A 27852-nucleotide genomic window follows, 5' to 3' on the forward strand; every position below is an offset into this window, starting at 1 on the left:
TACTCAGGGTCTGAGGATGAAGCCTGATGATGATGAAGGTGATCACGGGTACCAATCGACCATAAAAGAATGAAAATCTCAAACTGCCTTTTAAATGATTGACATATGTTATGTTAAAAAACATATGTTATGTAAAATTTCAATAAATCGTATTGTAGATACACGTGCTTATGACTAGAGCGTATGTCAAAGAGACAATTAGTCAAACTGGTCAAATGATAATAATTATAACTTATTACAATCATGATGCATGCCTTATTAAATCTGGTAATGATAGTTCAATTTAAAACGTGCAGAGGGTTTTTATTTGTGGTCTTTCTACAACAACAACTCTTTTTTTAAGGTTCCGTAGTCAATAAGAATACTAGTGCCTCCATATCCGTTATTAGAGTTTTTGGTTAGCTGCAATAGCTGTTTGTTTTAAATGATCAAACATTTTTAAGCGGAAGACCGGCACCTACTCTGATTTTGGAAACACTCTGTAGGGGATAGGGGAATAAACTCGAGTTCGAATTAGATAAGATATTGCATGATACCAAAATGATATAACAAAGTCTATGAGCAGTCAAACCAGGTTATACTAAGTTATGTTACTATATTTATTTCCGTTAAAACAAACGCTACCGAAAAAATTAAAAATGAAATAATGTGGTGAGGGAGAGGTATACTTCACAATCGTCATAGTCGTCATATATCAAGATCAAAATCTGATAGTGGATCCTGTAGAAAGTGACGTAACTCTAGCACTATACCCAATAGGCATATTTATGTTATGGTGATTTATGTTTTTTTTTATAGGTAGGTAGGTTTATGTTTGTATAGGTACTCTTGGAATTTCTCTTTGAATGTCACTCGATGGAGTGGAACTGCTGCTGTAGAGGACCATAAAATGATAGCATACTGATTTGTGATTTTGTTCTTCTTTTTTCAAAAGTTATTTGTCAAGTTTTATGTTTATATAGAAAAAAAAATGAAACTTTTTTTATATAATTTAATGATAGACTGAAGGTAGGTACAACTCTTAAGTAATATTATATACAATATATTTAAAAAAGGCTGAAAGTATTTCAACCTGTATTAGCTTAAAAATAACGGTGAGAAAAACATAAATAAATTTGTAATTCAATTTCTTTTGAAATTACAATTAGTAGCAAGTTTTTTTCTGCAGGATGGAACCAACCTTTGATATTTGTTAGGGCGGTCGCTAGCTGATGGCGCGGGTGCACGGAGCGGGCAGACGCACGCGGGTGGTATTGTAGGTTGTAGGTAAAATCTGCCGCACGCATCCGCGTCAGTTAGTGTTGCTCATACTTTTTCATTAACCCGCTCATCTGCTCCGTGTAACCGCGCCAGCTAGCGGAAGCCCTTAGGGCTCCTTACTAAATATAATATGCGCGTGTCATTAGATCTATTATCTCGACAGACGAGACATTTGTTTCAAAACACACTAAATTCGGGTCATACAAGATGCCTCAAAATATTTCTTTGGTAAACTTCAGAGATAAAGCTAGGGGGGAATGTTTTTTTACATTTTCTTTTATAAAAACTTTTTTTCACTGTAAAAGAATAACAAAATATTGTTTTAGAATGTACAATTTAAGCTCTTTCAAACGATAAGTATCCCACTTGACCTAGTAACTAGACTCTGAAATTTTGGGCATTTCTCCTCTCTTCATATTGGGCATTTTACATAATTTATAAAAATAAAATAAAATAATAACACTCTCATTGTGTTTGGCAGTGTTCGCCGAACGTTAATTAGAATTGACCATTAACCATTACAAAATGAACCGTAAACTGTAACGTACGGATACAGTTTACGGTTCAATTTGTAATGGTTAATGGTCAATTCTAATTAACGTTCGGCCCACAGAACATCCTGTTGTTCGGCCAACACTGGGTGTCTGGGTGGGCGTAACTGGTGGATACAGTTTACGGTTCATTTTGTGATGGTTAATGGTCAATTCTAATTAACGTTCGGCCAACACTGAGTGTCTGTATGGGCGTTCTTCGTGACTATTCAAAAATTTCAAATTGATAGCTTAAGTAGTTCTCGAGATATTTAGTGATGTGACTGACGGATGGACGGACAGTCGCACCATAAATAAATAATAAATAAAATAAATAAATATTATAGGACATTATTACACAAATTGACTAAGTCCCACAGTAAGCTCAATAAGGCTTGTGTTGAGGGTACTTAGACAACGATATATATAATATATAAATATTTATAAATACTTAAATACATAGAAAATACCCATGACTCAGGAACAAATATCCATGCTCATCACACGAATAAATGCCCTTACCAGGATTTGAACCCGGGACCATCGGCTTCATAGGCAGGGTCACTACCCACTAGGCCAGACTGGTCGTCATAAGGGTTCCTTTTGTACCTTTTTGGTACGGAACCCTGAAAATAGTCACTATGTATGTATACATACAAATTGCATATGAAACCCGTTCTAATTGTTTTTAAATGTTTTATTATATAAATTATCAAAGTAGATACAGTCCCAGCCAATTGGTTAAATAAGCCAGCTAATTAGATGCCTAGACCGTTCATTAAACGTTTGAGCGCACCGTTTAACCAGAACGTCGCGTGTCGGCTGAACATCGTGTAGGTAGTCATTTAGTTAAATTGGACATGTGCTGAATTTATGATGTTTGCTTAGGTTTGGTTAGGTTATTTTATTTATTTATTTTATTCCATTTTTAAATTTTTTTAGGTTAAATTTGAATAACTTTGCTCTCGGCTGATTGAATCAGCCATTTTCAAAAGGTTGACTTCCCAATGAGTACGCCATGTTGTTAAACGTTAAGTGATTCTAGTTCTATTAACTGTTGGCCTAGGCATAAAATGCTAAAGGCTAATTTAACCAAATGGCTAAGACAGACATAGGTATGTATTTATTTATTTTTCACAATAAGTCATTTTTAGGCACTATGGTTGTCGATTTGCGGAAAATGCCCAGCATAATCAACTAAGTTATAATAATCAAATACAATGTTTATCGAGGCAAAGTCATTATTCGTATTTAAATTTAATACTTATATTAAAAAATAAATAAAGAGTACCGCTTTTTACTGAAACCTGTCTTGTCCAAATGTATCGCTTTTCCAGTTTTAGTTCTGTAGTTTTTATAAAAACCAATTGATGTTAATAAAATATCATGCCCCTATATCTTAACATAAACAATACCATTAAAAATATACGTTGCACGGGTCTTATGTATAATTTTTGTACAACAATATTCATGTACGAAGTTTTTCCAAGGTTATTTTCACTGTAACTTGTACATCCGCGGTATTGCAATTTACTCACACACAAAAAAATACATTTAGATCACAACTATGGCAAAATATGACCATCATGACATGATTTTAGCCTCTTTCAATTTCATATTTCTCCAAATTCTCGTTGTTTTCGAAAGTAAACTTTTCTGGCAAGTTGATGCAAAACTTGCAGGGAAAAACCCGCGTATCTTCAGTCCTCCATACTACGAGCGACTATCCAAATATTTGAAAGACGAGCCCACTGATGACGAGCCGAGCTTATTGATTCAGATATATAATTAAATATTTCATGTTGATTTACCGATAGGAATATGATAGATAAATAAATATTATGAGACAATCTTACACAACGGTTTGAGCCTACCCCACAGTAAGATCTATAAGGCGTAGTGAGTATTACACGACGATAAATATAATAGATAGATACAGATACATACTTAAATACAAAAATAATATCCATAACTCAGAAACAAATATTAGTGATCAACACATAATAAAATGCCCTTACCTACAAGGATTTGAATTGAACCCGGGACTGCTTCATAATATGTTCTTCATAATTGATAATCCATAAGAACAAATTTAAAAGTTTGAAACGATGTTATAATTTCCTTCATTTGGAGCAAATATTGGAAAAGTAGCATGTTTATGTCAATAAGCTCTTTATTTATTGACATAAACCTGCTATATTTATTTTGACTTAACTTTACTGATTAAACGGACAATCAAGAGAATATTAAAGTAAAACAAAATGCTATCTATAAATAAAACCGTACAATAACATATCAAATATTAACATGTAATCCAAAATCTAGATCTTGTTTTAAATTAACGGTAAATCGTTATCGCAGCTACCATCGTAACGACAAAAATGATGCCAATTTATTTCACTGGCAAATAATAAGTAAAAAGGCATAAGCATCTTTACATTATACCTTTGACACTATCTACTCACTACGTAACATATCCATTATTAGTATTATTACTCAATGGAAGAAACCTTGTCTTATATATATATATATATATATATATATATATATATATATATATATATATATATATATATATACCGATGCAAAATATAGCATTATAGATTGTTACATGGGTAGGTCGATAGATTGTTACACGATGACGCGTTGATTTGTCAAATCTAACCTGACAATACGAGTCAAGGCACGCGTTGTCGTGAATGACAAGATCTATACCGCATTTCCATATAAACGTAGTCCCCATTTTGTTCTCTGGATATTAACATTTTGATGTATAGATATACATACAACCATAGCAATTTTTAATTATTATTTGTATTGAATATATATTAAATTGTGTAAACATACTTTCTATAATGTTAATAATAAGAGTAGAAAATACTGAAAAGTATAAACTGGAGAAGCGGTTGTCGCCTTCCTCGCCTCCCTGTATCAATCATATTTTCTATTATTCATATATACCTAAGCATTACCTACACAGACACAATTTACGACTTACATCTGCTTTGGTATTTATTAACATATTAATTTATTGTATAACAATTGTCATAGTTAAACACATAACTCCCTTGAGACTTTTTTATGTGACTGCATTTCGACCATTCCAGCCATCCAGTTGTACTCTAAGAAAAAAACATGCTTCTAATTTACACTATGCGGTCACTCTAGTACAAAAGTTGACATTTGACTGTAAGGCGCCATACAAATGTATGGCGCCTTACAGTGGCATACTTCGCCTCCTAAGCTTGGAGTGGAGACACGAGTTTTTCTTAAAATTTACCTGATTTATATTATACAATCGATAACTTTTTGATTTCAACATAAGACACGGGAAATGACTATTCGATTTATACATCGGGATTTTCGGTGCGGGAATGATTTGAGTAAGATGATAAAATTTTATTTTCACCTCACAAGCTCGTGAAGACCCTCTTTATCTTTCAATAACGGAAGAGAAAGTTGCATTTTATCCACAAGAGTGGCGAAGTAATTTGATATAAATTTTGAGTGGATTTCTAATGTTGGCGAGTAGAATTGAATTTTAAAATGATTATTTTCAATGATAGGTAGTAAATAACGTTCATTTGGATTTGATTTATATTATGTTTTATAGTTAGTATTTTCCTAACGTTGGTGTGATGAAAAAAAAAGTTTAACTTGGTAACAAAGTTTGTTTACATATAAAAAAAATATAATTTGATCTTTTGTTTAATTAATTATTCATTAATTAGGTAGAAACCTGCTGTGGTACATTCTGTTTTTAACACGCTTTTATTAGGTCGAGCTGTATGTAACTATGTAATGGAATCTAAGGTAACTAATTTTTCAACACGCTTGCTCAAAACGGCGTTTTTATTCCACAGATTTTTAACAGTTACTAATTAACCGATTTAACAATTAAAATTTTATTAATATTAAAGTTTCTTATTTCCTCGCAAGTGTATTGAAAAACGTCGTATGAAACGCGTGTACTATGGTCATTGTCATTACACACATCGGCTTTCTTATTGCGCGCTCGCGCTCGCTTGCAGCTCGCGCGCACAACACAATATCGCCTCGTGTGTACCTAATGTAATGAGCAACTTAGCACACTTGTATCATAATGTACTATAACCAACTTCCAAGGATCGTAGCGTCATGAAAATTGGCAGCTGTATGTAGTTCTGATGACAATACAATAATATGGTACTGCCGAACTGATCTGATGATGGAGCCGGAAGATATTAACTGGAACTTCATGATGGAACATCGTATCTTAGCTGTGTTTGGATTTGTTAGAAAGGTCTTGTAATGAACTTTGACCACGATTAGGTTTCAAGGTCTGATGATGAAGCCGAAAGATAAGCACTGGCATTCCATGATGGAATATCGTATCATAAGCGTGTTTTTCTAGTGGTTTTTAAACTATTTATTTATTTAATTCAATAACGCACCGCACCGAAAATCCCGATGTGTGTATAAAAATAGAGTATTAAAAATCGACTAAATGAGCACTGGCAATTATCTGACTTCGAAGCTGTTGGAGAAGCCGTGGTAGGGGTAGATACCGCCGAGGACGTACTTGTAGCTGCCGTAGTGATGCAGGCGGTAGGTGCCGGGAGGCGTGCCGACAGGGATGTGCCACTGGACTTCCGAGTGGCTTGTGCCCAGCACCTTGTTGTTGCGGTGCCAGATGTATCTGCAACACAATCAATCGTTACCTAGTGGTCAATCAATCGTTACCTAGTGATAATCTCTGCTTTGGATATTCTGATTAATAGTGACGTATTATATTAACGTAAACACCGTGGGCTCGAGTAACAGACTAGGTATAACCACGCATTCCCGAGGCCATAAGGAGCAAACAAATTTTATATGACTTTTGGTCAAAAACATAGCAAACAAAATTATATTTGTGTGTGTAAGTGTATTTTTTGCATAAGCGACAAGTACTCAGTCTTTTTACATTTTGGCGAAAAAAAAAAACATTACAACGAATAAGTAATAGTTATTATACTTTACAAGGGGGAAAAATTGTTGTTTAATCGCTCGTACTAATATTGGTTTCAAGGCACGGGGGTTAATCAAACTTTGCCTCCGAGTGAAACACAAAAAAAATCACCACACCAACGCGAGGAAAATACTTATTATGAAATACCAACAAAATCAAATCAAACCCAAATGAACGTAATAAAAAATATCATTCAAAATATAAGAAATTAACTCAAAATTTGCATCTCATTACTTTACCCCATATGTGGATAAAATGCAAATTTCTCATTAGTTTTTGAACAATCAAGAGGGCCTTTACCAGTTGGTGTGGTGAAAAGTTTATTTATTTATTTACAGATAAATAATTGCGAGTTTCTTTTAAAACTGTAATATCTATCAGTAGGTCTGTCTAAACTAAATCTAAACCAAGGGGCAGCATCACAGCATTTTTTTTTTATAACAGAAACAATTTTTCACAAGAATTGTCATTATCTCTAAAACAAGACTGTTTTCATAAAACTGTCAGATTATTCGAGCACACGGTGTATAAGCGATGATGCCTTTCGATAATATTACTTGGTCTCCCAGTCGGCGTCTGTGGCAACCACCGTCCAGGCGTCATCTGCTTCGGACTCAAGTCTCTCCACCGTCGCATACCAGTTCCCGTGGCGAATGTTGTTGCGAGGATGACCTGATACCTGTTAGCAATTACATAATCTTATAGGTTTCAAGGTAAAAACGTCTTAGTGCTCGATATGCTAATGCACAATAGATGACGCCCTGCTGTCACCTCTACTGACAATTATTTAAGTTTAAAGATGATATATACTGCTGGGACAAAGATGAGCACTCGGGCGTCTACGAAGTGTGCAATCCAAGTTAACACTCAGTCCTTTTTTTTTGCATAACAACTTACAAAAAGTGCGGTGACAATATCCCCGTAGCTGTATTCAGTCTGCGGTTGTTTTGTGCAGTCTCCGAACTCCTTGCCCCAGGGCGCGGCGTCCCACAGCACGGGCGGGACGAGTGTGATGAGCTGGTCACTGAAGTCCGGCGGCTGGGGACCCGGCTCCAGTGTCACTCCCTAAAGTAAATCAGAATACTTCACCTCTGACGATACCAATTATTGTTTACACATAAATGAACACACACACATTAGAAAAACCACACGTTCTTAAGATTTACATATCAAAGTGAAGATCAATGTCTTCACGGTGATGTCGGTGATACACCGCCACGCTAGTATGAATTTCAAATAAGTGGGTCGGCGCCAATGTCTGCATTAGCGGGTAACAGTTATAATGGGTGATCCTGATATTTTATTGTTTAAAGTTTACATAAAACGATGTAGTTACGACTTATTACAATATTTTCCGTACAAAAAAAATGAAATGAGAATCGCAATTCTTACCTTAACCAAAGCTTCAGTCAGCTCTACATACTTATTGAGATAGATGTCAAGCGTGTGCGGACCATAAATTGTTGACGCAGCTTCATATCGTTGCGCCTGTAAATTAAAAAAAAAAACAATCGTCTTGTGTCGATAAATAATGCACCAGAGAAGTGGCACCGTTGGCACATTTTTGTTTCAGAATATATTGTTCTGGCATTTAGTTCGTATTTAAATCTCAATATTTTAAAGATCTTCTGTACCTAATACTTCTCGGATTTGGCACTTTGTGGCAAAGTTAGGCAAAAAAAGGTTATACTGGCCAGTAAACATTCTATTATTATTAGTTACCTGCAACCTTTTAAATCTTGTCGCAACTAGAAATCCGGCTTTATGGTTCCCAGTGTCGCAGTCAGAGAGGAATAGTAACAATTCAAAATACTTCAAGTATCCGTATCCGTACCTGATACTCCTCAGGCGTGGCAATATAATCCGAGTAGATATTTGACAAGCCAGCCAACACCACCCTCCCGGGTCCCGCGACCTGCTGCACGACTCGCCGCAGGCGCCGCCCCGACATGGTGGTGAACTCGCCCGGCACGGCGGCCAGGAACAAGCCGCCGATGCGGGCAACACTGCACGACACTATTTTGGGTTGCCACTCGTAGGGGAATTTTGCCTGGAATTTAACGTTGTAGCTATGATTGTACAGTTTAATGGCAGTCTCTGAAATATTGGAGGTCGCTCGACATTATTTGAAGCAGTAACAGGATAAAGAAGAATTACCTACACAAGAAAAGTAACCGAGAAAGAGAGAAAGGCGCTCTTGCTGTAGGTATTATGCCAGAGAGCTTGACTGAAATGAACTGAAAAATTGTGATTATTGCAATAACCGTAGTTTTTATTTCACCTGTAGACCTGTGCATAATTATATTTCTTACTATCAAACTAGGTTTTGAATTTTCATCCTATTAATTTGATATATCTTTATCTTTGATATGTCTGTTGTGCCACGAACCTTACCAATTTGTTCCCCTATTCCGTTTAAAGAGTAGTAAATCATGGACCCACCCGTCCCGTAGCTAGCAGGATGGGCTTCGGTGCCTGGCACTTGAGGTCTTCGTCAGTGGGCTCCGCGATGAAGTCCCGCACGGCGTTCCACAACGGGTTGCTGGTGGTGGTGCCCTGCTTGAAGTCGAAGGCGCCCGGCCCGTCCGTCGTGCCCGCCGCGAAACTGTAGCCCATGGCCGGAAGACAACCGGATACTTTCGCACTCTATAAGAGGTTGATTATTGGTTTGAAGTCTAAACTCAGTTGGGGATTTTATCAGGTGTGATAGCGTTACACGTGAAACAAAAGCCGGAATTGTATACTTATTTCGAGTACTTTATATTATACTTAATATAACTGATGAAGTAAATTACTGCTTATTCAGTGATTACCCACTAATAGTCATTAACCAACTCAATAATTTAAAGGAGAAATGGTAAGTTTAATGCCCCATTTTGAAATAATATGTGGACAATAGTGCTATCTTATGGATCCAAGATATGGCATTTCCACGAACTAGTATTCCTTGTCGAGTGGGGACGTCAGGACTTAGCCAGGCTGTAGTCTGGTCTGAGTGTACTTACGGCGTTAAAGGTGTTTGTAACAGGATCATATGGTTTCGCGGTCTGGTTTGGCATATCCACATATTGATGTACGACGCCGATTGGACCCGTCAGGTCTTCCCCTGGTTGTTTTAACACTTTCTGTAATTACAAATTGCCTTATAAATATAACCACTGCACTGCAGTTAGGCAAAAATGGGCACAATTTTTTGTGTTCTAGTCTTCTAGTCACAATTTGCACGTCGCTGTCGTGCCACAAAGGTACAAAAGATACCTTGATCACATTGTTTTAAATTCACCCACTAATAAGCTTACAAGAAAAACATATGTAAATACGGCGTGCAAAACGTTGTATGTTATCTCATGGAATCATGATATTAACCATAGCCGTCTCGAACATCTTAGTGGCGATGATCTGCGTGCTCTCGAACATGTCTCGCCCTGGGCCGGATGCGAAGCACTCTTCGCCAGGTAGCTTGCAGAGCAAATTCTCCTGGTCGCAAACTTTGCCGGAGATGCTGCAACGAGGACCACGAGTGTTGGGGGACACGTCGCCGAGGTTTGTGGACGCGAACGCGCAGACTATGCGACCCTGAAATGTAATGCATGGATTTTCATAAGGTTTTTACTGTCGATGTCGCAACAATATTAGACTATTATTTAGAGGGGTCTTCGTAAAAAGCGTACCTAACCAAAATTTATCTGAAATCAGGTATGATTGTATTTTTATTTGAAACTAATTAAACTTATGTACCTTTCCAGGATAAGTCCCATTGCCGTTCAACGCTTTCTCCATCAGAACAGAAGCATATCCAACGTTGTCTGAGGAAATGAGCTTGTTGGTATTGTTCATGCTGGTGGGGTGCACCGCGAACCAGTTGATCACCCCTATGATGCGGCTGTCGGGCGCCAGGAAACGAACCTGGGATAACGTCTTGTCGGTGTCGTATTTGTATCTGAAATGGAATTGGTACACTCGAAGTAAAAGTAACGTAATAAAAAAATATATATGACCCTTTGCGCATTGATACTTCTCTGATATTATCATAAGTTGTAAGTCAAATGTAAGTACTGAAGTATTATTTACTAACTACAAGTATTGACATGGCGATTGTTTACAATGCATATCTTTCAGCGTAAGTAATTGATTATGCTTCAATGCGAAGCATGGGCGTCGCTTAGATAACAAAATTTCTAACTATAATTGTGTTAACCATCGGCCATATGGGAAATAAGGTAATAAGTTGAAATATGGGAGCCATATCTCACCCGTCATTTTGTCGAATCTAATAGCCCTCAACTACAACTTGGACCGGCGAGCCCGGAGATGAATACGGCATACATAGAAAAGGTTCTTACTTAGCTCTCTCTTCGGGTGGATTCCGCAAATAAGAGGTGGGTGACCTGTTGATGTTCGCGTCCAGTAGCTCTGCCTCACCGTACTCCATCCGTGCTGGCGTCAAATTGTTGTGAGCCATAACTATACTCTGTAATCGTCAAAACATAAAAGCTACCCACAGAAGGATGATGATTTATAAAAACATACTTATGTTTATCAAAATAAATTAAACCAGGTGATGTATATATGCGCCCGAAAAGCTTACCTTAAATATCCCGGCAATGTAACTGACGTAGGTTTCCTTGACAAAGCCAAGGATAGGCAGGTCGAAGAGGAAGTCCATGAGAAACCCTCCCGGGGTCGAATGCGTATGAGTACCGCTTATAATAACGTTGTTTTCGCTGTAGATATCACCGAAGCGCTTTTGGAGACGTTTTATTATCTGAAACCGATAGTTAGCGAATGAGTTACAATGCTGAATCTTCAATATTTCGTTTAAGTTCGAATGATAAAACATACTTATACCAAATATATTATTCACTCGTGCCCCAAAGTCCTTTCATTGATTCTTATACGATGTAGCAAACCACCGTGGTTCAAAACAAGGAATTCTCAGTCGGCGTTCATCTTTGTGAATATTTAAAGGTACTTACTGAACTTGCCTATCGCCATAACCTATAACTGTCGAATACAGGACAGTCCATTCCTATTACCAGGGTCGTCTGCCATTACGAGGCGCAAGAGCTGCCGCCGGTGGGTGCAAAATGCCTGTATTGAAGTAATGACTGAGACTTGCGTTATTTCCTGAAGCCGGCCATAATCGGTGAGTCTGCAGTGAGAAACGCGGTGCTCTCTTCCCACTTAGTATTAGCGGTACACCCCGCAAGTGCGTACGCGTATTTCTAAATCATTCATGCAGGTTTTTTGGCGTACCGCTAGCACTAAATGCCTACTATAAAGACTCGCGAAAACTCCCGCCGGTGTTCGTGCCATTGTTCAGAATCAGAAAGAGTCGTCATTGACGACTAACCTCTTTTCTAACGCCGTGGCCCATCATTGGAGCATCCACAGTGACGAACACGATCCTCTGTGAGCTATTTCCGGTGTCGTCAGCCAGCACAAATGCACGCGAAAACTGCCGTAAGTGTATGCCATGCCCGATTTGTTGAAAGTGAGCGTAACCCATCTGGAAGGAAAATTTAATGGTGTTTGAAAGTCAGGTTACGAGCTATTCTCAAATATGTTAACAATGGGGGCATTTCACGTGAAACAGAAAGGGAAAAATGGTTGAGGTTTCGGTTATATTTTAATGTTAGTATGTTACACATATTTCACACGAGTTCTCGACACAACCCCAAAATAATATTACAATTTTAATGGAAGCCTATACTTACATTTTTTTTTTATTTCCGTTAATTTCAAGAGTGCATTCCTGAGCTTATAACTTTCTCAAAGACACCGGTATTCTAATTAACTCCATTTCGGAGATAATCAATAATTTATTTTTATCTTATAATACCCTTAAGAGCGTATACACTTGCCTTAGGGCCTGTTTACATATTGATTAGTGTTTGGTACGAGTGTATACATTTGCTACTAAACATAAGTACCGTCTCGGTCGAGTGATGTTCAAAATGACATTGATGTGTCACAGTTTTCATTTGTTTGGTTGAATTAAATGTAATGCCCGTGTTACAACAACGCTATACGCAACATTTAATTACTTTTCACAAAAATAAAAAAAAATAGTAAAACCTTTTTTTTTAATTAACTAAGTAAGCCATTTAGTTTCCTTAAACGTTCCTACCCATACCTCGGTGTTAACGGAATTCAATAAAAACAAGGTGTATATAAAATGTTGGTGAGTTGGTCATAATTGGTTGGTAAGCAACCCTTTTAATGTTAGATATGTTAGTATATATTCCCTAGAAAAAATTATAGAAAGTCTTCATAATGAAACATTTCATAATTTTTTGTAAGAATATTAAACGTGTCAATATTATAAGCGTCTGAGCGACGTCAACAAAAATCATGTAGGTACATATGTACATAATATACTGGGTGACATTTTTAGGTGATAGAAGATAATACGCGACCTACCTAATACGCGATTCTATTTATGTCTAAGATATGTTTTTATTATAAGTAACAGCAAATCTGAAATCACAAAAAAACTGATATCCATAGTTTGTGTCGAATTTAACTTCAGTATGGAACACCAGATTTTTTTCATTTAAGGATTTTGGGGTTCCTCTCATAACAAACGTTGTTCACAGACATGAGCACAATTGCGTATCTTAAGTATATCCCCTAAAAGTTTCACCTCGTATTTATACCAAGATTAAAACGCATTTGAAAGCAAAATATTTTAACGTATATTAGGAAGTTGCTAGGAACGCACGCACAATTTCATGCAGGTCATACATTCTTTACCATTCAGCATGTTTTTAGATGTTGCGCAGCCCATATACATGAGTTTTGACATTGAAGATTTTTAGGTGATCGCAATTTTCTCAAGACATGTCGACTTCATAGAACAAATTTAACGTAAGTACCTACTGCACATAAGTATGCCTATTTATTTATAACCGTAAAACTGTCAGAGGTTGTAGGAGACCATTTTTTCTTCTAATCTTTCACAATTTTCAACAGCTATATAATACAAAGTAGAGCCAATGAATAAGAGATGGAAAGGATCACACTTGTAGCTACAGATTATTACATTCAACTTTTATTTAAATAATAAGTGTCAACGTTCCTACACATATAGTGGAACAGGCACCAGTAATGGGATGGTATAGACAAATCCTGTAAAACTAGTATTTATACCATCAGTTTTTAATCACTGGCAGCATTTTACCATAAACAAGAGCCGAAAAGATGATTAAGTTTAATTTTTCATTGATATTTGTTAGCTTGAAAATAATGGCGCCAAGACTTTAGTAGGCAAGACCACGGAGCAACGCAAAAAAGCAAAAAATTTTAGGTGTAAAAGGGATAAAGCATAGACGCTAGTTGCGACATCTGTTGTGAGGTATTTGAACTTCAATAAGATCTTGGAAAGATCTTTAAAAGATCGATAACTAAACGACATGTCAAAATTGACGTTTATTTCGATTCCGCTGTGATCCCAATAAGATCTATCTACGATATTTCTAACGTCAAAGTGACATTGGTTGCCCGAATTGAGTTGCTTCTGTCAATTATACGACATATAAACGATATCTAAATGAGAACTTATCTAAACCAGAACTTATCGTTATCGTATCTCCTTCTTCGAATCGGGCCGAATGGTTTTCATAGTAATCCAGGCTAAGGACGCTTCCCTCTCTCTCTTTGGTCCCTGAGGCGAACGATCTTGACTTCGACTTGGCTGTTGTTGCAATTGCAAACTGCTCCCTCTAGCTCGCCTTTTGAAGTTTCATTTCGAATATTTTTATTCAAATGAAATAAATGTTTCGCTATGAAAGAACAATGTTTATTTGGGTAGGTATTGTTCTTTAGTTTTTTATAGTATATAACACGTCTTCTGCATCAGCAGAACTGATATGATAAAACGAGCGGTTGTGAATCAATCATATCACCTTCGACACAGTGTAGATTTCTGTTTGTACGCATACCAGCCAGTAATAAAATATTTTTTTTGGTATATTTTATTCTACGTTTTCATTGGCCGTTACGGCTGTTATTAGCAAAAGCAAATTGGAAGCTGCTCACTACTCTCACTCTACTAGCACCTCAACGGTCGCCGTGCACCTGGCGGTCAAGGTTGCGATGATGTCGTAATTGCCCGGTATGCTCGTCGATATATAGGTATATATAGGTAACATTAATAACACTGACAACTTTTAAAATCGCCCAGTGAATCATCAATTCATCAATTTGGTTATTCGTAAGCAATAAATGGAACTTCGATGATGGATAGAAAATGTTAAAATTTGGTCAGCTATTTACAAACGGAACAACATTACTTTCTTTTGTCATACTTATTTGCTTCCAAACAGCGGTTTTTGTTAAAAAAAGAATATATTATGACGGGTGGTCCCTTATCACTAAAAGGTTAAAAATCGCTTAACAAGAAGACTCAATGTATTTCATAGGCTAGCTACAGTTGAACAGAGCGCGTGATTGTTTAATTTGACGTATAACATGTGTTTATGAATTTCTTCCTCTTACAATGTGTTGATAATTAGATTAATGACACATTGTTACTCACGAAGGCGATCTCTGCGGGTGGGCCGGTGACGTCCGCTATCCCGACGCCGACGCGCAGCGCTCCCGCAACCGTCGTCAGCGCCAGGACGCAGAAAGTGGAAAGAATCATTCTGAAACCAAAACGAGAGAACGTATTTTTTAGTTGTCTAATACAAATGTGTGCTATGATATTATATTGAAAACCGAGCCAGAGACGAACTCCATACATTCATTGTATCCTAAGCGTTGTGAGACTTGTGAGCGAGAAGGCTCAAGCCGCAGTATAAAGATGAGAGCATAATTGACACACATTGCTCTACCTCCAACAAATACTCTATCTACCTCAGAGTGACCGCGTGTTTCCGACCCTTTGTAGAAAAAGCCTTTTATAATTGTAAATCATTATTACACTAAGCATAAATAGGTCACATATCAGAACAATATTCATTAACGTGGAATAGATTCATCTACTGGTGATGACAATATAGCTATTTTAAATAATGACGCATATTAAACTGCATCTGAATTCCACTCGCGCGCATCGCGCTGACATTGACCGTCCCGGCTTCCGCAGCGCGTGGCTTGTATCGGCAAAATGCTTTTATTTCTGTATGTACTTAGTTCCTACTGGTGTCCTTCTATCACGAAAATAGAGCTCGAGAATTAGTCCATTGATATATGAGGCTAATATCTCGCCTCTATATTAGACCTCGCTGCGTCTCTCCCCCCTAAGTAGTAATAGCTTACTTTAAGTAGGTAACTCAACGCCTTTACGAGTAGGAAACCTTTTATAGACAGTACGGTCGCTGTAGGAGATATTCATAATTTAATGTATAAATTTACGAGTAGGAAACCTTTTTAGACAGTACGGTCGCTGTAGGTGATATTCATAATTTAATGTATATGCAAATATTTATGCAGGGGTGCTAAGCTAACAGTTTTGCTAGCGATAGTAATAAAGGCAAAGGTGATCAATAATATCTGAGCAAGCGCTTTACCTTGACCTTGATTAATGTTTGTATAAAGTGTTTATTCGATGTTCGTTTAGATAGTTTAGGGTTAGACAATTGCCTATTCTGTGGTTTACATAGTCTGTTTTATGGTGACAGTATATAAAAGTATATCACAGTATAAGGTGAACATCTGAAACTGGACTGGAAAATTGAAATTCAACTATGCAATTTAGGACTAGTATAATGGAAGCGAAACGTACAAAAGGCTTTAGAACTGGTATATTACAAGTCATCATTTTACTACGTTTCTTTTAAGAGGGAAGAATAGCTTAGCGATCCTAGCGAAATAACGGTACTTTATCTATGAAATTTCATTTCGGAAGAAAACGATTTCCACTAACTAAATCTTAACAAATCACTTTGATTTTTATGTCGATCGCTTCAGCATAATATATTCTAGGTTTATAGGTTTCGCCTAAAAACAATATTTCATTGTTTTGCAAATGTATAAAAAAAGGAAAACCTATAAACCTAGTTTTTCATTGTGTCAGTAACATATTGAAAAATCATGGAGAATGGAAAATATCTAGAAATGGAAAAACTCTTATATTGTACTTGTGGACGATCTTAAGTTGTTGTTTTAAAACGTCTGGGACTCCTGAGCAATCCTTTGCATTGCTCGTAAATATATGACGCATGTCTCAATGGTCAACACTAATACGAGTACCTACTTAGTCCAGCGACTGATTGGTGTCTAACATAAGTACTTATTTCTGTTACGTCAATATTGTTTAGGTAAAGTAGAAAAATATTAAAAATTAAGAGTTATTTACTTTGTTTTATTGCTTAACCGCTCGTGCTAATATTGATACCAGAGCAAGCAAAATATATCAAAACTGAACCACGAGCGTAGCGAGTGGTTCGAAAAGTGGAATCAGAGTGAAGCACAAAACCACACCAACGCGAGGAAAATACTAACTGTAAACCATCAAATGAAATCAAATCCAAATGAACTTTATTAAATTTTATCAGCCAACAGACATAAGGAAAAAACTCAAAATTTGCTTCAAATTACTTTGCCACTATTGTGGATAAAATGCAACTCCGTCTTTACGAGCTAGGGTGGTGAAAAAACTTAAATCTACTTATTACGTCCTATATTATTGATATATTATTATTATTATTATTTTTTTACTGTACAGTAAAAAGTAATAGAAACACAAATAAAATAAAAAATATAATCATTAAAAAATACTTAAGGACTAATAAATAAACTATCAATAAACTTAACTATAAAATAAAACTAAACCTAAATTAACCTCTAAAAACTAGTCAAACGGGGTGGGTACCCCGCGTCGCTCCCAACGCAAAGGTGCCCATCACGTTTGCTGCGTTTCCACGTTAAACCGCGATGGACAACCTTTGCGCTAGGAACGACCCGGAGCGGGGGTTGAGACTCCTCTCCTGCAAGCACGGCACCAGGGGCAAACCGTCCGGCCTTTTACCATCCGACCGACTCAGGCCCGGCGGCTCCAGCACATACGGGACATTGGCTGACACCAGTGCCCTGCGAATAATATCGTTTAACGCGCGGTGCCGTAGGACGAGCATGCATGTGGTGTGTGTGCGATGCATAGATGTGGTTCACAAACATCGCAACCTAGGCCAAGAGCAACGGCCACCCGCAACGAGTCGTCGTCGAGCAGGGTGCCAAAATTAGGGGAGGGGAGGGGAGGGCGTGTAGCCAAGCCCCCGATTCCGGCACCGAAGCAGCGTTTAATCTGGATCTATCAGCACCAGAAGCGTTATTTAAAAGACTGGCAAATAGACGCTTAATGCCGACTTCGTCCCACAACCGCTGAAGGAACGGCTTTTCAGGCACGGGCGCACCCGGATTGAGAGCCTCCCAGGCCGACAACGCATCGGAAGCGAAAGGTATTATAGCCATTACGTTGTAAGTACTTACCGCGTAGGATACCGTATAAATATAAAATATAAATGTTTGGGGATAATCTTACACAGAACGACCTAGCCCCTAACTACGCAGACTTTGTAATTACTAGGCGACGATATGACTTATATAGGTAAATACATACTTTTATATAGGTATATAACATCCATAACTGACGACCGGTCTGGCCTAGTGGGTAGTGACTCTGCCTATGAAGCCGATGGTCTTGGGCTCGAATCCCGGTAAGAGTATTTATTTGTGGTATGAGCACGGATATTTGTTCCTGAGTCGTGGCTGTTTTCTATATATTTAAGTATTTGTATATTATACTCATCGTTGTCTGAGTACCCACAACACAAGCCTTCTTTGACTTACCGTGGGACTTAGTCAATTTATGTAAGAATGTCCCTATAATATTTATTTATTTATTATTTTTTTACAATTCAGGGACGTAAATTCGTGATAAACATTATGAATATTATAAATGTCCTGAGCGGGATTGCGAGTTTTTGAAGAACAAAGAGCCTTTATTAACTGGTGTCGTGGTTACAATCTATATCGCTGCTACTCGTATCAGCGAGGTTAAACCTAGATGCAGATACTTGTCGCGTCGCGGTTGAAATGAAACTGCTTTCAACCAGGCAGGTATTCGCATAATTTGTATCCGCCACATTTATCTAGCTGCTTAGTACCTAACTAGCATAGATAGGTGCCTATAAAATTGAGTCAATAGTGAGACCGTGATCGTGTTCCTGAGTCATGGATGTTTTCTATGTATTTAAGTATTTGTATATTATATACATACGTCGTCGTCTGAGTACCCACAACACAAGCCTTCTTGGCTTACCGTGGGACGTAGTCAATTTGTGTAAGAATGTCCCTATAATATTTATTTATTTATTTAGTCGTTTAATTTTATTTCGGCTAACCTAACTTTATTTCTAAAACCATAGTCGATGACGACAAATTCTGTTACTTATAAAACAGTAATATTTAAATACGACAACGTAGACTTATTCGGGTAGGTGTGTAATCGGTGGCTCGATTTTTGTCTCCACAGTTAACGAGTTCAACCAGTCAATGACCCTCTGTTCAAGTAACCTTGCCCGTGACAACATTGATACGGTAATTTATTAATAGACCGACCATGAAACCGCGTTATTTTCCTCAAATTGGATCAATGCGGTTTTTATTGTTGTTTGGAAACTTACCTACTTCATATCTTAATTTGCTCGACTAGGTAGCATAATAAAAAAACTGGCTGTGACATAATCGGACAGACAGACGCACATGACGAATCTATAAGGGTTCCGTTTTTTTGCCATTTGGCTACGGAGCCCTAAAAAAGTTGATAGTAAATGTTTACCAATAGGAAATTCTGATGAAATTCTGTCTCGTATTGACTGATTTTCCAAATATACTGCATCAGGCAAATATTTATATTAAATAGCTCTTATCGCACCGTTTAGTTTGCTTAATGCAATGTTTTTCAACCTACAAGTCGCACGTAAAAGTCATCCAACCCAACGCTCTATGTACAGTCAGCCAAGAAAGTGGTTTACCACTCTACTACTACTCTATTACTTGACAAATAGAGTCGAAAAGTGGTAAACCACTTTCTTAGCTGACTGTACCTATATAGGGGCCACCGGGATTCGAAAATCCTAAATAAAAAAAATATAAATTGAAATATCATACACTAAAGAAAAAGTCATTAAAAATAAAATAGAAATAAACAATCAATAAAAACTGGATAAAATGCCAATTTTATCATCATTTGTACAATTTATAAAGTTGACCATAAATACCCCTGCAGTACTAGTTAAATACAGCGGAAGAAAAGGGATAGCCTAATCTTCCTATATTGTAGCTTTTTAACCTTCTAGCCTAGTCGGTCCGAAACAGGAGGTCCTGGATTCGAATCCTGGTAACGGTATTTATTTGTGTTCATCACGAATATCTGTTCCTGAGGTATGGATGTGACCTGTACTAATATTATAATATATTCTACCTTGAAGGCACTCCCTTCCTTCGGTCTCTTCAGAGATTCGATTCCTGACGCCTATGGCCGTCGCATCGTGTGGTTTCAGGATCCGAATGACACTGTCTTATCCTTTACTCCTAAGTACTTTGCTTTACTTGACCTTCAGCATTTTTCCTAAAGTGGCTGGATTGGAACGGATCGAGGTAATTCGGTTATTAGTTATACACAGAGTTGAGTGCAACATATGCAGGAACAAGGAAGACGGGCCTTGAACTTGAGGGGAGCGACCTCGTCATGCATGAAAGACTACGTTTTCCTTCAATCTCATTGTAGCGGTTGCGTTACATCTGATGAGAATAGACAATTAAATTTCAAAACACGGCGCGTTAGTTATGAGTAGGGGAGCGTGGGGCTTGTTTTAAAGAGAGCTACTAAACTATACACGACAAAGTACCAACTTCAAGGTTACGAGTATAACTACGGGCTATGCTGACGAACAAACCGACGCACACTGGTAGTCCGCTGTCTGTTGTGTAGATATAGCAAATGGGTGCAAAAATACGGGTGAGCGAACATTTTTACGTTGTGATTTTTTTGATATGAGCTTTAATTATTTAGTTTGCTGATTGTAGATTAGTGTATATACAATGTTTATGGAGTGGACTATTACGTCTGCGTCTGTGTTTTAATGTTTTTATTATATACAAAAGTACCCTTAAAGCTTGTTTTGACCAAATGCCTGGGTTAAGTATTAACCTACTAATATGGTAATATGTTACAACTGAAATGATTAATGCTACTATCAGGAAGTGAGTTTAAGAATAAATTACTCGTCTGGAACATATTGTGATACTAATAAAAATCAGAAATATTGTACAATCTTGAAACGATAGGTAACGTGTCTAAGACCGATTGATTGCCTGTTGGTAGACTTTTAATTATTCACTAAGAGAAGATCTATGAAAGAATGCGTGATGAGTTTTATTTATTAAGGGAATTCATGTGTGAGATGAGCACAGATATTTCTTCCTGAGTCATGGATATTTTCTGTGTATTTAAGTATTTGTATATTATATACATATATCGTAGTCTGAGTACCCACAACTCAAGCCTTCTTGGCTTACCGTGGGAATTAGTCAATTTGTGTAAGAATGTCCCTATAATAATTATTTAGTTAATTATTTATTAATTAAAATCATTATTTCAAACAGCAAACTAAATTTTAATTCTTACCCCTTCATTGTTATTAATATTTACCCTACCCCCAACGTAGGGAAGTTAAGTATTTCTTTTTTCAAAAAAGTACTTCATTCTGCGAAACCGAGCAATCCAATTGACATTTTGCATCTAAATATTAAAGGTGAATAAACTTCCGTCATATAAAATAAATATTAACAACAACAAGCAAAATACATCTACAACACCATTCGTCAACATATTATGCACTTATTCTGCAAAATATGTATCCACAACAGGTTTCGTCCACGCGGCGGTTTTTTTAAGTTCATAACTTAAAAAAATATGTGCAGAGGTTTGAATTTCGTTAATACAAGCCCCACGCTCCTCTAGCGATATTAATCCTGCAGACAAAACGAACACAACAGCTGCACAAAAACAACAAGAGGCGGACATGTCGTATTTCAACATTATTCATTGTTAGGTAGGACCTATCTATTGCCATGACCTAGAAACTTATTAACCATTTCACATGAAAATCTAATCTTATCATTAATATGAACGCGTATTATTACGTGTCTAATAATCAATTGATATTTATATGATAGTGAGAGTAACGAAAGTTACCTACTGATAGTGCATGCTGTAATAGTCTTCGATGATGTACACCTACGTAAGTGCAATAAGATTGCGGTGCACAACCGCCCTGTTGATCCAGCATAGCCGCAAATGCATTAGAGTCAGATGCGCCGAGTTTCACAACAGTTGCACTTTCATCGTGGCCGGTTATTGCAGCTAGCTATGCGTATTAGTATTTACACACAATTTCCATTAGACTATTTTTTAAACGACCATTTTTTTTTAAATTTACATTGTTTAACATTTTTAATCCTTAGTTTAGACATTTTTAATAGGCAATTTACATTTATTTCTTATTTCTCCTGTAAGTGCAATTTTTGAAATAGTCCTACGATGATAGAGTCTCTCCAGAAAGAGAAGAGTTGTGGAATGTATGGGGCCCAATACATTCCACACCTCTTCTCTTTCCGAACAGACTGTAATGATGAAATTTACGATTTCGCCTAGAATGCCGTCTTCTAGAAACATTATGAGCTGTGATGCAAGATTGACTTTGACCTAGTTGCAAGTCATAACTAAACATTCACGTTTTTTTAAATATATTTGCAAGTATGAATTATGATTTTGTATTACATTCAAAAATATAAGTATCTGAAATTGACATGGGTATTTTTCATTATTTATATTTTTTACTTTATTATTAAAAGAATGCACCTAATGTACCAAAATATAAATAAATAAAACTAACAGAAATAATATTGGGTTTGGAGTGGAATTCTACCAGGATTGAATAGAGTAAAACATTATATTGTCGCAGACAGCAAAACGATACGTGTATTCATTTGTTTGTAAACTGACAAAATAAAAAAACCACAGACAAAACAAAATAGCTTCCAGCTAAGGAACATTGGGTTTAAAACCTGTTTGGTTTATATGTTCTAACACCTGCCCTTAAACCGAACAGTTTAAACCAAGATTATAAACACAATTAAAATGTTTGTCTTTGCCTAGAGGCTTTGTCAAAACATCCGCAGGCATTTGATCAGTAGACAAGTATTCTAAGTTAATAATTTTATCACTTACGACTTGCCGCATATAATGATGTCGAATGTCTATATGTTTACTTCTACTATGGTTAATTTGGCTGTTACAAATCTTCTGCGCCGACTGACTATCATTGTATAGAGTAATGGGTAAGTATTTACCTAAGCATTCATGTAAAAAGGTCCTTATGAATGCAGCTTCTTTCGCTCCTTCGCATAACCCCATGTACTCTGATTCGGTTGAAAATAAGGCAATGGTTCTTTGCTTACGACTCTCCCATGACACAGCCGAGTTGCTTATCTTGAACACATAACCTGTATACGAACGTCGGTCCAGCGGGTTAGACGCCCAATCTGCATCTACATACCCTGTAACAGATAACGTTGATTTCTCATATTGCAAGGAATAATCCATAGTTCCTTTTAAATATCGAAGAACACGCTTCGCCGCTTTCCAGTGCGTTTCAGAATAACAGTTGTTGAACTGGCTTAATAGGCTTGCTGCATGGGCAATATCTGGTCTTGTGCACACCGCTAAATACATAATGCATCCAATCAGGCTTCTGAACTTAGAGTCAGGATCAGTCTGTTCTCCCTTTTCAAATTTCAAGCCGGTCTCTAAAGGTGTGTTCACAGGCTTGCAGTCCGCCATATTAAATTGTTCTAACACTTTCTGTATGTAATTTTTCTGATCAAGAGTAATTTTATTTTTATCTTGAGTCAATCTCATGCCCAATACATGTGTAGCACGACCAAGATCCTTCATTTCAAATATTCTCATTAGTTCTTCCTTCAGCTTTTTCTTCTCTGGTGTGTCTTTACTGAAAATCAGAATGTCATCAACATATAATGCTAATATAATAAGATTACCACTATCATCTGATTTTATGTAAACACAGGGCTCGCTGAGTGATTTTCTGAACTTGAGGACCTTCAGGGCATTATCAATTTTATCATACCAGGCCTTTGATGCCTGTTTCAGTCCATATACTGCTTTGTTCAGTTTAAATAAATAGTTTTCTTTACCTTTGACTTTATACCCATCTGGCTGTTCCATATACACAGTCTCCTTTAAATCACCATTGAGGAAGGCTGTCTTCACATCCATGTGATCAACATTCATGTCTAAGTTGACTGCCAGGGCAAGTAAAATACGTATGGTTGAGTACCTTACCACAGGGGAGTAGGTCTCATTGTAGTCTACACCATATTCCTGGGTAAATCCCTTAGCTACTAATCTAGCTTTGTAACGAAGTAACTGACCTTCCAATCCAAGTTTCTTTTTGAAAATCCATTTACATTTTACAGCTTTCTTTCCAGCAGGTAATGTTGTCAATGTCCAGGCTCTGTTCTTTTCAAATGACTTGTACTCATCCACAATTGCTTCCTTCCAATGTACTTTATCATGTCCTGACAGCGCTTCATAAATTGTCTTTGGTTCAGCACCTTGACATGCAACTGTCATTGCAATCTCTGCATTAACGGAGTCTGTCATTTCCTCATACTCACTAGAGCCTTGATCCGTAGTCATATCAGGATTCCAAGTGACATCATTAGGATCATCTACAAAACTGGAACTAGAAGTGCTTGGTTCAGTTTCAGATACTTCCACAACAGGATCAGCTGACAAAGGATCTGCAGTTAAAGGATCTGCATTTCTAATAGTATTATCTATGCCATCACTAATTAAATGTAACTGGCCATCTGTAGTAGAATTTTGCTGATTCAGTTTTATATCTTTATACATTTTATCTTCAAAGAACTGTACATCTCGAGACTTAATACATTTAGACGGGTTTTCAGGGTCAATTAGTCTATATCCTTTTGATCCATCGCAATATCCCACAAATACATACATTTTGCTTTTTGCATCTAATTTCTTACGTTTTTCACTAGGGATCATTGCATAGGCGACACAGCCAAATACTCTCAAATTAGATAAATTGACTTTATTACCTGACCATAGCTCTTCAGGTGTGGTCCCTCTTACCGCCTTACTTGGTGACTTATTCTTAATGTATATTGCTGTATTCAATGCCTCGGCCCAGAACCTCGGGTCCATTCCAGCATCCTGCAGCATGCAGCGTCCTGCCTGCATAACCGTGCGGTTGGCGCGTTCTGCGACTCCATTCTGGGCTGCACAATATGGTATGGTTGTCTGATGCTGGATGCCGTGCTCTTTCAGAAACATCTGGAACTGTTTATTCAAGTATTCAGTGCCATTATCTGAACGAATCGCTTTTATTTTCAAATCAGTTTGATTCTCAACAAAACTCTTAAAGGTTTTAAATACAGACAATACTTCATCTTTACTTTTAATAAAATATCCAAGTCATTCTAGAATAATTATCAATGAAAGTCAAGAGATATCTACTACCACTGAATGATGAAACTGGCATTGGTCCCATTAAATCAGAATGAATCAGACCAAGTTTCTCAGTAGCTCTGGTATAAGACCTTTTGGGGAATGGTAATCGACTTTGTTTCCCTTCAAGACATGCTACGCAGGGAATATGTTTATCATTAGTGTAATCAATTCCACTAGCCATACCTTTTTTTAGTAAATCCATACTCCGTCTGTTTAGATATGAAAGTCTACGATGCCACAACTCCTGGGATGACTTCATTTCACACAGATTAGCAGCTTCTTGATCCCTTGAAAGAACCTTAAGTACTGGCTCACCCAAATCCTCAGAGTGACATGCCGCAGCTAGCTCGTATCCATGTGACGGTTGACTCGCCATGTCCAGTTCATAGACGCCGTTCACCTTCGTAGCACTGGCAATTACATCTTTGCCGCAATAAATATCGCATTTCTGCTTCTTAAAATGCACTTCGAGTCCTTTAACAGTGGAAGCGTGCTGGGCCCATAACCTATTGGGTTTGGAGTGGAATTCTACCAGGATTGAATAGAGTAAAACATTATATTGTCGCAGACAGCAAAACGATACGTGTATTCATTTGTTTGTAAACTGACAAAATAAAAAAACCACAGACAAAACAAAATAGCTTCCAGCTAAGGAACATTGGGTTTAAAACCTGTTTGGTTTATATGTTCTAACAAATAAATTAAGCTATTAATCAAACTAAACTAAAAGTACCTACCTAAAAAGTAAAATCCTACAAATAAAAAACTGGCCTAGAAGGCTGGCAGCGTTGCCGCGCTAAATGGCAACGCCAATGCTCTGGGTGAGGTATGCCCCAGACTTCCGGTCACCCGTTGTGTCTATTAGGCGCTTGGCCAATGCCTTAAATATACCGTGTGCGCCTTGACCCCACGGCCCAAGCGTCTCCACTCCAAACGGCTCAAACATGCAGCCGATGTCGAGGGCTGCATATTTACGCCGCTTGAGATGCTCTGCCGTCTCGGCAGCAGCGCCAGCCCTAGCTGAGGTCCCTGGAAGATGGGACGGCGCGAGGGTATCCAACGCACGTGGCGTCCCAGACGAGGGGTCGACCCAGCCTCCAGGGAACCAGGGTCATGCCATCTGACCTTTTTCCGTCATCACGCGCTAAGATCCGTAGGTTCCAGAACCGACGGCGCTCCGGCGGTGATGAAAGCCCGGCGCAAAATGTCATTAAGACCAGCGTGGCGTGCCGTGCGGCCGGCGCTCTTGTTACAAGAGAGGCCGTGGGAGCCAAACTTCGTCACGACAGTGCCGCAGTGGCAGCGGTGTGGGGCCACGCATGCCGCCCCCAAGCGAAGCGATATCGCGAGCCTGAATGTACTGGTGGTGAGGAGAGTGCCGAGATTACTTGAAGGAAGTGCCTGCAGCCATGCGCCGGATTCCCATTTCGTTCCAGCAAGAAGACGAGCTCGCTCTGCAGGGCTGGTGGCCGTTTCATAAAGATTATCACGTACCAGCACGCAGAGCGGCTCGTCCCATTGGTGTTGCGAATGGCGCATCTCGGGCAGGTCTTTGTTGGGGCAGGTATTTTTTACTTATATTTGAAATATAAGTAAAAATGCCTGCATGAATCAAATGAAATAATTACAGGTTCTGCTATTTTAAAGTTGTTTTAGATGTCGTTCAAACTTTGGTATATTATAAACAAAAAACTTAAAAGGTTAATTTTAGAAGAAGATTGAGTCACGTTTTTTTTAAAGATGTAAATAGTATTTTTTTTAAGTTCGGCTGAAGTACTGAGACAATTTTAAGGAAAAAAATCACCAAAATCTAGTCTTTAAGTTACCACGTGTCACCTATTTAATGCGTTATCATTCTACACCACCAAATGAAAACTACAAGGTCATCGATCATCACCATCAGTGACCACAGTACTTACCCACCTTCATGCTTAACACGAGACAAATTTAAATTAGGTAGATCAAAGTATAAAAATGTTTATTTCCACATTAAGTAAGTAAGTAAATATTCTTTATCTACAAACATACCATAAACCCTCTATAATGCCCTCAAAATCCGTAAATAATGGCCAACATTACGATAAACTGTTTTATGTCGATAAATTTCTTATCTGTAATGATGTTGTATGTAATTGCTTCATCTACATCAAAATCGATTTGGTTATGACTTCAAATTTGGAACATATCTTAAAAAAAAACAATTCCATTTGACCTCTATTCTAATATCAGTCGAGATGCCTTTTTGTTCGAAATGAAATGTCAATTGCATACAATTTTGACATATCTCGCATGTTTATTTTGTAGCGAATGATACTATAATGAGGAAATAGGCCCCCCGACTCTATTGTCTCTGAATTTAAAACAAAACTACGAATGCGTGACATGCGTGAAAAAAGTTTTCAGTTTATCTTTAAATTAGTTTTAAGTATATTTATTTAAGTATATATATTTATTTATTTGAGTTGTTTCCTCGTGATGGCTGGTGGAATTAAGTTTTAAGT

The 27852-nt window shown here is 37.5% G+C and overlaps 1 protein-coding gene across 1 annotated transcript in view; it reads right to left on the bottom strand.

The window, feature by feature from the left end:
- Window positions 1-1919: 1919 nt before the first annotated feature.
- Window positions 1920-27852, bottom strand: part of LOC133515554 (neutral ceramidase) — a 31996-nt gene continuing 6063 nt past the window's right edge. Inside the window, exons 2-14 of the mRNA XM_061848112.1 lie at window positions 15320-15428; window positions 12134-12289; window positions 11369-11545; window positions 11124-11251; window positions 10519-10720; window positions 10147-10356; window positions 9786-9905; window positions 9223-9426; window positions 8615-8830; window positions 8173-8268; window positions 7678-7845; window positions 7338-7459; window positions 1920-6468 (exon numbers count right to left, since the gene is read on the bottom strand). Coding sequence (XP_061704096.1) covers window positions 6291-6468; window positions 7338-7459; window positions 7678-7845; window positions 8173-8268; window positions 8615-8830; window positions 9223-9426; window positions 9786-9905; window positions 10147-10356; window positions 10519-10720; window positions 11124-11251; window positions 11369-11545; window positions 12134-12289; window positions 15320-15427 — 2085 coding nt within the window. The 5' untranslated portion in view covers window position 15428 and the 3' untranslated portion in view covers window positions 1920-6290. The remainder of the gene's footprint in view (window positions 6469-7337; window positions 7460-7677; window positions 7846-8172; window positions 8269-8614; window positions 8831-9222; window positions 9427-9785; window positions 9906-10146; window positions 10357-10518; window positions 10721-11123; window positions 11252-11368; window positions 11546-12133; window positions 12290-15319; window positions 15429-27852) is intronic.

Source organism: Cydia pomonella, chromosome 2 (genome assembly GCF_033807575.1).
Source record: "Cydia pomonella isolate Wapato2018A chromosome 2, ilCydPomo1, whole genome shotgun sequence".
Taxonomy (NCBI): domain Eukaryota; kingdom Metazoa; phylum Arthropoda; class Insecta; order Lepidoptera; family Tortricidae; genus Cydia; species Cydia pomonella.